Source organism: Berghia stephanieae, chromosome 14 (assembly GCF_034508935.2).
Source record: "Berghia stephanieae isolate SIO BIC M18660-M18661 chromosome 14, UCSD_Bste_1.3, whole genome shotgun sequence".
Classification (NCBI taxonomy): domain Eukaryota; kingdom Metazoa; phylum Mollusca; class Gastropoda; order Nudibranchia; family Aeolidiidae; genus Berghia; species Berghia stephanieae.
Genome location: NC_088373.1, coordinates 32,913,447 through 32,923,446, shown reverse-complemented (window position 1 = coordinate 32,923,446; position 10,000 = coordinate 32,913,447). Strand labels below are relative to the sequence as shown.

The 10,000-nt window shown below is 37.6% G+C and overlaps 1 protein-coding gene across 4 annotated transcripts in view; it reads left to right on the top strand.

Moving 5' to 3' along the window:
- LOC144960143 (protein C-ets-1-like) overlaps window positions 1–10,000 on the top strand; it is a 119,986-nt gene that overhangs the window by 94,022 nt on the left and 15,964 nt on the right. For all 4 annotated transcript variants that reach the window (XM_078893129.1, XM_078893128.1, XM_078893126.1 and 1 more), the window contains one exon: window positions 7,801–7,923. In XM_078893129.1, the coding sequence (XP_078749255.1) occupies window positions 7,801–7,923 (123 nt within the window). The remainder of the gene's footprint in view (window positions 1–7,800; window positions 7,924–10,000) is intronic.

The following is a 10,000-nucleotide window of genomic DNA, read 5'->3' as shown; positions in this document are numbered from 1 at the left end:
CATGTAGAACGGGACATGACGCCTATTAGGCGATGTTTCAATTATTTTTTTCCGGACAGAGACAGCGCTGTTAACGGTCAGGTACTCATTTTACACCTGAGTACGGTGAGAGCATGTGAGTTAAGAGCCTTCTCTCCAAGGACTCAACTATGCACCGAGCCGAGCGAGGCTCGAACCCAGGACCTTCCGCTCTGAAAGTGTGAGTGTCATACCACTAGACCGCACACAGTACTACATACATACGTGTAGTTACAGTAAGATTTTTTTTTGTTTCGTTTTTTGTTTTTTATGTGGTGATAATCTGGGCCCTGCACTGACCACCAATACAATGCATGGGGGGGGGGGGGGGGGGGGGGGGGGGGGGGGGCGGCATAAAACCATCGTTAAACCAGTGACCGATTGACTTTGTGTGTCTATATCTTTGTTGTGGTCAAATGCACTTTGTGACTGACCACGGTCCGAATGACAATTTGCAGGGTTGATTAACCCTCTCCGTCAGAGGGGATGGTCCTGGGTTCGAGCCTCGCTCGCTCAGCGCATAGTTGAATCCTTGGAAAAAAAAATGCCCTTCTACTCACATTCTTTCACCGTACTCAGGTGTAAAATGAGTACATGCCCGTTAACAGCGTTGTGTCTGTCCGAAAAATACATTTGTCATATCGCCATGTCACGTCGTACATGTTAAGTGTGTTGCTGTTTGTCAGGGACCCTTGGTAAAGCGCTTTGAGCACGTTTAGTGGATATTGCACTATATAATTGCTCCAAATATTAAGTTCTAACCCTTTCTTTACCAACTACAGGAAACTTGTCCCATTCGTAACGATACAACCAAAATGTTTCTTATTCAAATTTCTCTTGTACATCATAAAATTTAAAGAAAATGAACACAGTGTGTTGTGGAGAATGTTTTGCTCAAGAAATTATGGTTGGCAAGAACTGATGCTATTGTGTTTGAGTGATAAAAAAAATTATTTTTGTGTTAGTTGGTGTGAAGTCTGGGGGGAAATCGTGAAAATGAGGAGAGAGTCAGGAGAGAGTTAAGGTTTGATAACTCAAACTATTATTTTCTTTTCTTTAAAACTGGACCATTTATATAGCCCAGTATCCACCAAACGTGCTCAAAGCGCTTTATTATAGGTTGATAAAGCCAACAGCAACACTTCACATGTAGGACAAAACATGACGTTTTTGGACGATAGCACAATTTTTATTTTTCGGACCGGAACAGTGCTGTTAACGGCCACGTAGGTACTCCTTTTACACCTAAGCACGGTGAGAGAATGAGAGGAAAGAGCCCTTTTCCTAAGACTTAACTATGCGCCGAGCGAGGCTCGAACCCAGGACCTTCCGATCCCTAAAGTGTATGTCATCCCACTAGACCACATTATGCCCGCACAAAATATCTTCGTCTTCTTTCAGCTTATCCACCATTTTGCAGGGTTGCCATAATGAATGCCACATCTCCATGCATCTCGGTTCAGAGCATCATCTTCCTCCAGGCCCAGTTCTTTCATATCGTCCTTTACCTTATCCAACCATCTGGTCTTTGGGCGTCCCTCTTTCCTCTTTCCCGCTAATTGAAAGTCCAGTAAATAGTATGCGCTTGGCTAAGAAGCTCACAACATTGCCATCCGGAAGTATAACGGACCAACACACAAAACGGTGTGTATCCATGTACGTTTATAGTCAGGTTAATACAGTTCAGTGAGCATTACTCATTAAAGCGGATGGCAAAATACATCAACAAAGACCTGAGTGACGTCATCTTCGAACTATCTATACTTTCCTTCCCACGTACTCCCTTCCCTCTCTCATCTCTTTACATGTCCGAACCATTTCAAACCGCACAAAATAATTTATTATATTGTATGGTAGACATCGAAGTAACTGATCAACGTTAGATAGATAAAATAATAGAAGTGGTCATCGTATGCATGGTGGGATCACCATCCTGTCATAAACTCTACGGTCATTTTGGGGGAAAGTTATGATGACTTAGATAATAATAAAAAAATATGCATGTTGTAACGATGCAGGATAGAATGAATGAATGCATGGGGATGTTTTGTTTGTTCCACATTACACACACACACACACACACACACACACACACACACACACACACACCTGCAGCACAGCTGTGCTTTGTAGCTTGGTTGATGGTGTGTGTTTCTGTTTGTGTGTGTGTGTGGGGGGGGGGGGGGGGGGGGTGGAAGGTGTTTTGTCCCGGTTAGATTGTCTTGACCACTCGTGGTTGTTTTTGTTTTTGTTTTTGTTGTTTATTATTATTATTATTATTATTATTATTATTATTATTATTATTATTATTATTATTATTATTATTATTATTATTATTATTATTATTATTATTATTGACATGGACACAATCTCTCTCTCTCACACACAAACACTCACACAGATGCACACTAGTAACATCGCAGTCATCAATTTTGCCCTGTATAAATGCTCAGTGTTTTTTAACTTTACTTCATTGCTGACAAGGCTAGGCTTTTAATAGTGATTAGACTGTCTGACCCAATGGTGTGATGATGATGATGATAATAATAATAATATTGATGATAAGAATGATAACGTGCAATAATAATGACGAATGATGATGTCTATGCTCATAATGATGATGATAGTGGTGGTGATGATGATGATGATGATGATGATGATGATGATGATGATGATGATGATAATGATGATAATGATAACGATGCATTCATTGTGCAGACTTTACGACCCGACAAAAGGGTTGTTATCACGGCTTGACCACAATGACCACAGTAAGACTGACCGTTACTATAATGTATGTATGTTGAATGCAGTTGTTGAGTCCGTGGGAAAGAGCCTGAGGCCAGTGTCCACTATGCTGACCACGTCAAAAGTCCTCTCTCTCTCTCTCTCTCTCTCTCTCTCTCTCTCTCTCTCTCTCTGTCTCTCTCTTTCTCTCTCTATCGGAATGTCGGGCATGACAAAAGGACGTATTTGACGTTTTGATTGGCCAGAAAGAAATGAATAATCATTTGGTGACATGTCGTTCCTTAACGGTATCCTGACTGGGTGATAATTTCATGCTGAGATACTGTAATTTCTTACTTAGTCCAAAATCTGAGCTCGTCTTCAGTGTATATTTCTTTTTTTCTTTTCTTTTTTTTTTTTTTTATTAAGGAGGGGGGGGGGGGGGGGGTGTGAACATAGTTATTTTACATAGTTTTTTTTTTTAATTAATGTTTTTCTATGTTTTTTTTTTTTTGGTGCTAATTTTAGCTGTAAAAATATTTTCTCTCTTTCTTCTTCTTCTTCTTTTTCTTCTTCTTCTTCTTCTTCTTCTTCTTCTTCTTCTTCTTCTTCTTCTTCTTCTTCTTCTTCTTCTTCTTCTTCTTCTTCTTCTTCTTCTTCTTCTAAATAAAATTAACCCAACAAAACAAGCAAACCTACAATACCCCCCCCCCCCAAACCCCAAAGGAAAAAGAACCCCAACAAACCACCCTTTAAAAAAAGTGTTTTCTACTAGTATGACGTTAAGAGTTCCCGTTCCTGATCTCATTGTAACATGTTAAAATAATTGTTGTTATTGAACTGTGGTTAAGTGACCTTTTGAAACAACAAGTACTGCTTGTGATCAGGGTATATACCCGTAACGTCCTTTGTGCTCGGCCGATAACGGGGTGGAAGGGGGGGGGGGGTTGTGTCGTGTTTGACTAATACGGCGCCCAGTTGTGTCAATAGCTTTGTGAGCTGTTTTTGTAGCGTCACGGGATAGGTCCTCATCGGTGCTTGAGGCGGGTTAGTGTAGGGTACTTGAGTGATGGGAATGGTGTCAAAATTTGTATGTGGGGACGGGGGGTGGGGGATTGGGGGGGGGGGGGGGGGGAGTCTGTTACTGTTATTGCTGTCTCTGGTTTTGATTAGGTTGGTTGTATTGGTCGTTGTATTTGTGGTGATGATGATGATGATGATGATGATGATGTGTTTGTGGTGGTGGTGGTGGTGGTGGTGGTGGTGGTGGTGGTGGTGGTGGTGATGATGATGATGATGATGATGATGATGATGATGATGATGATGATGATGATGATGACAACTACTTTACTTATTACGTATTGAAACTTTTCTTCCAGTCTCTCTATCTCTTTCTCACTCTCTCTCTCTTTCTCTCTCTCTCTCTCATCATCACATCTCTCTCTCTCTCTATTCTCTTCTCTTCTCTCTCTCTTTCTCTTCTGTATTCTGTAATTGTATGATGTATGTATGTATGTATGTAGTGTATGGTATGTTATGTATGATGTATGTATGTATGATGTATGTATGTATGTATGTTATGTATGTATGTATAGTATGTATGTATGTATGTATGTATGTATGTATGTATGTATGTATGTATGTATGTATGTATGTATGTATGAGTATGTATGTATGTATGTATGTATGATGTATGTATGTATGTATGTATGTATGTATGTATGTATGTATGTATGTATGTATGTAGTATGTATGTATGTATGTAGTATGTATGTATGTATGTATGTATGTATGTATGTATGTATGTATGTATGTATGTATGTATGTATGTATGTATGTATGTATGTATGTATGTATGTATGTATGTATGTATGTATGTATGTATGTAGTAGTATGTATGTATGTATGTATGTATGTATGTATGTATGTATGTATGTATGTATGTAGTTGTATGTATGTATTTGTATGATTATGTATGTATGTATGTATGTATGTATGTATGTATGTATGTATGTATGTATGTATGTATGTATGTATGTATGTATGTATGTATGTATATGTATGTAGTATGTATGTATGTATGTATGTATGTATGTATGTATGTATGTATGTATGTATGTATGTATGTATGTATGTTGTATGTATGTATGTATGTATGTATGTATGTATGTATGTATGTATGTATGTATGTATGTATGTATGTATGTATGTATGTATGTATGTATGTATGTATGTAGTATGTATGTATGTATGTATGTATGTATGTATGTATGTATGTATGTATGGTATGTATGTATGTATGTATGTATGTATGTATGTAATGTATGTATGTTGTATGTATGTATGTATGTAGTATGTATGTATGTATGTTTGTATGTATGAGTATGTATGTATGTATGTATGTATGTATGTATGTATGTATGTATGTTGTATGTTTGTAGTATGTATGTATGTATGTATGTATTGTATGTATGTTGTATGTATGTATGTATGTATGGTATGTATGTATGTATGTGAGATGTGTTGGTATGAGTGTGAGATGTATGTGTATGTATGTGTGTGTGTGTGTGTGTGTGTGTGTGTGTGTGGCTTCAATATGAGACAAACACCAAGAACCAGCTGGCGAAAACAAACGACTCCCAACAAATCATTGAAATGTCGTTCACACATTTATTATTCAATGTTGTATATTCCTATTTGTTTACCTATTGGCCACTGTTGTTGCTATGGTAACGGTACTTTTAACAACTACGGCTGATCTCATCGGGATTTGACTTCGTACTTTTCGTTGTTGTGACGTCATGGAAATGTTGCTGCTCGAGGCTCGAGGAAATAAATAACAATGTGAAATTGAATGTGTGCTTCCATTTAATATACGAAAACAGAAAAAAAAAATGGAGGTTTCGGGTTTCCCCTTTATTAACAAAACAGGATGAATGAAACACTAGAGACGAATGAGATAATGTTTTATAATAATTTTGTTTATTCATCTTAACAACGCCCCTACCACATTATCTCAGTCATCCTGTTTTGTTGATAAAGGGAAAACCCGAAACGTCCATTTTATCTGTTTTCGTATATTAAATTGAAGCTTACATATATTCAATTTCACACTGGTATTTAGTTGTTTTAACGTCCGAAATTTCCTTTTATTTATTATTTGGAAAAAAAAAAAGACTTGTTAAAATAAGATTAATCTGCCATTTTAAAATTTAAATTTAATTTTTTTAAACGATGTAATGTGTACTGTAAAAGTACTTAATATGCGTGTTTGTATGTCTGTGTGCGCGTGTGTTATGGCCGGAATTGGTGGGGGGGGGGGGGGAGGGGCGTAGCGCGGGGTGTATGTAAGTCGTAAGTCATCTGGTGTGGCCTAATTTATTAACTGATTTATGACTGAATCGCCACTTGGACAAAGACTTACACCAGTGCTGATGATTTTCCTCGGATCCGCGAAAATCCGCGAATTTTGTGTCAGAGGAGGAATTCCTCCTTTAAAAAAAAGACATTTTCCTCAATCAAATTCTCTCTCTCTCTCTCTCTCTCTCTCTCTCTCTCTCTCTCTCTCTCTCTCTCTCTCTCTCTCTCTCTCTCTCACACACACACACACATACACAGCGATCTCTCTCTCTCCCTCCCTCTCTCTCTCTCTCTCTCTCTCTCTCTCTCTCTCTCCCCCTCCTGGTGCAGCTTCCCCACTATCCAGAGTAGTTTATCATCCCAATGGCTCTAAAAGTGTGGGTTAGTGAAGTAAACATGTGGTGGCGTAAATAAAACTATTTATAATTTTCCTCCTTTTACCCTTTTCGTCACCATCAACACAGTTCCACGTCAAAATAATGAATCTATTTAAAGAACACACCAGATCTGCCTAGTGCTACGAAACAATTCGTAAAATTATAGAATATTTGGGTCCAGCTACTCCATCCAAGAGCTGCATTCTTCACCTCTTTGACTCAATAAATTATCTTGTGTTGAAAAGGAAAAATTAATTCCTTAGATCGTATAAGAAGAATGAAGTGAACGTCACTCAGGTCTTTGTTTGTTTGTTTGTTTTTTTTTTTTTGGGGGGGGGGGGGGGGGGGGGGCGGGGGTTCTTTTTTATTTTTTTATTTTTGAGTACTCGTACAACCAAGGCAAATAAATGCCAGAGTATGTATGGCTGTACAGATAGTATGCGCTCGGCTAAGCAGCTCACAACATTGCCATCCGGAAGCATAACGGACATTAACATCCTCACTACACTGTATTAACCAGACTGTAAACGTTCATGGTTACACACCGTTTTGTGTGTTTGTCCGTTATACTTCCCGATGGCAATGGTGTGAGCTACTTAGCCAAGCGCATACTATCTCTATATTTAGGACTTTGGTGGTTCCATTTGTGGATCACAGTAATGGAAAATGATTTATTTAAAAAGCTATTTATATCGACTATTTTTTTTTCTTCTTTTTTTCCCCTTTGGAAGCTACGATTAAAAAAAAAAAAAAATATAAAGGTGGCAGCTCTGGTACATACCAACCACACTGACTGGGAATTTCATTAGGCAAAGGGGATGGGTGGGGGGGGGCTGAGGCAGTTCCACTCACTGTGCTCAAGTGTGCTCTTCAGAATCAAGAGATTGCCTAGAGCTGATTATATAATATATTTATATTTTTATACAGTTATACATACTCTGGCATTTGTCTTGGTTTTATAAGTACTCAAAATTAAAATACAAAGTAAAAACAAACAAAAACAAATACTAAACTGGCGGAAAGCACTTTGCGATAGACTAGCGCATAGAGCCCAATGAAATACGAATAAGACGCTATATACATGCCATTTATTCTTCTTCTTCTTCTTCTTCTTCTTCTTCTTCTTCTTCTTCTTCTTCTTCTTCTTCTTCTTCTTCTTATTATTATTATTATTATTATTATTATTATTATTATTATTATTATTATTATTATTATTATTATTATTATTATTATTATTATTATTATTATGTTTACTATAATTGTTCATATTGATTCATTCCCCCCTCTCCTATCTTGTTTATTCCCGTGTCGTCCCCAGACGTAGCCGTCCCTAACGGAGTCCCGCCCCTCACCCCCGGCACCACACAGCGCATGTCACAAGTTTTGGTGGAGAGTTTCCGGTCCTTTGACGCAGAACAGGAGCGCCTGAACATCCCAAAAGGTAAGAAAAACAAAACAAAACAAAAACAAACAAACAAACAAACAAAAAAAAAAACAACAAAAAAACAACAACAACAACAAAGAAATATAAATTTTAAAAAACTTGAGCTTTTATATAGCGCAATATCCACTAAACGTGCTCAAAGCACTTTACAAGGGGTCCCTGGCCAACAGCAACATGTAACATGTAGAACGATACATGACGCCTGTTAGGCGATATTACAATATTTTTTTTCCGACAGAGACAACGCTGTTAACGACCAGGTACTCATTTTACACCTGAGTACGGTTAGAAAATGTGAGTTAAAGAGTCTTTTCCAAGGATTTAACTATGCGCCGAGTGAGGCTCGAACCCAGGATCTTCAGATCCGAAAGCGAGTGTCATACCACTAGACAACATAACCGCACCTAAAGACTCTAAATAAATAAATAAATTGCTCAAAATAACCGTTACCTACATTACCTAGGAAGCCTTTGATATGACCTGCAAGTGAGGCAAACGCCGTTAATAAAACGTTTAATCTCCCCTCAAAGGAAAGGAAAGGAAACGTTTTATCAATGCTATCATGATGTAGAAAGGTGCCAGGCTGGAATTGGGTCGGTCTCTCACCACTCCATCACCGAAGCCCTCACAAGGTGTCCGGCTGTCTGTCCGCCCAATTCGCCGCCCTGACCATCTCTTTGATGTTTTCAATCAATGACTTCATTCATTCATTCTTTCCTGCCTTCCTTAATTCCTTCATTCCTTCATTCCTTTTATTATTCATTCATTCTTTATTCTTATTCATTTATTCCTTAATTTCTTCTTCCTTCCCATTTTTCATTATTCCCTTCCTTCCTTCCTACCCTTTATCATTCCCTTTTCTTCCTTTATTTCTTCATTATTCATTTTTCCTTCCCTTTCCCTTTCCCTTTTTTTTCCTTCCCCCCTTCCTCCTTTATTTTCATTAATTTATTATTCTTCATTCTCCATTTATTCAATTTTTACCCGGGGGTGTGTGCGTGTGTGTGTGTGTGTGTTGTTGGTGTGTTTGTGTTTGTGTTTGTGTTTGTGGGGGTTGGTAAATTTTTATTTTAGTCGTGCAACAAAACAAACAAAAAATCGCAAACAAAAAAAAAAAAAAAAGATTAATTCACTTACCGTTTTGCGGCCCATGCGTAAATTGCAAGTGTCTTTTTTGAATACTCCCATGCCAACAGCAGACGGGTCGGCCATTCATTCATTCATTCAGTAGGCTGACCACCCGTCGGTGTTAAATTGGTGGCGATTGGTATTAATTGGCCGTGAAACTCTGGTAATTGATGGACCCGTGGCTCGTGTTGGGGAGATTAGGGCGTGAATTATCTCTTTGGTTTTGGGGGGGTGTGGTTTTTGTGTGTGTTGTGTGTGTGGGGGGGGGGGTTTTTTGGGGGTGGGTGGGTTGTGTTGGTGGTGGGGGGGGGGGTGTTGGTGTGTGGTTTGGGTGTGGTGGGGGGGGGGGGGGTTGGGGGGGGGGAGGGTGGGTTGTTTTCCTGTTAATCTCCACCACCCTTCCATTTCTATCTATCTTTATTATTTTTTATCTATCCCCTTTTATCATTAATTATATTTAAAAAATTAATATATATATTAATAATATATATCCTTCCATTATTATTTAAAAATCTATCTATTATTATCCCATTATCTATCTTCTATTTATTATCTTCTATTATTATTTATTTCTATTATCTATCTTCTTCTATATCTATATCTATCTTCGCTATTTCTATTACATCTACTATCCCTAATATTTCCTCTTCCATCTATCTACTTTTCTTTATCTATTATTTCTATCTATTTTATTATTATTATTATCTATTATCATCTATTATCATCTTCTTCTATCTTTATTATCTATCCATATCATCCATCCATCCATTCCATCTTCTTCTATCTATTTTCTATCCACCTATTATCTTTCCTCTATCCATCTATATCATCTTTTACCTAACACTTTCTATCTATCTATCTACTATCTATCTATCTAACTATTACTATCTATTTACTATTATCATTATCTATCTACTTCTTCTACTATCTATTATTTATCTATCTA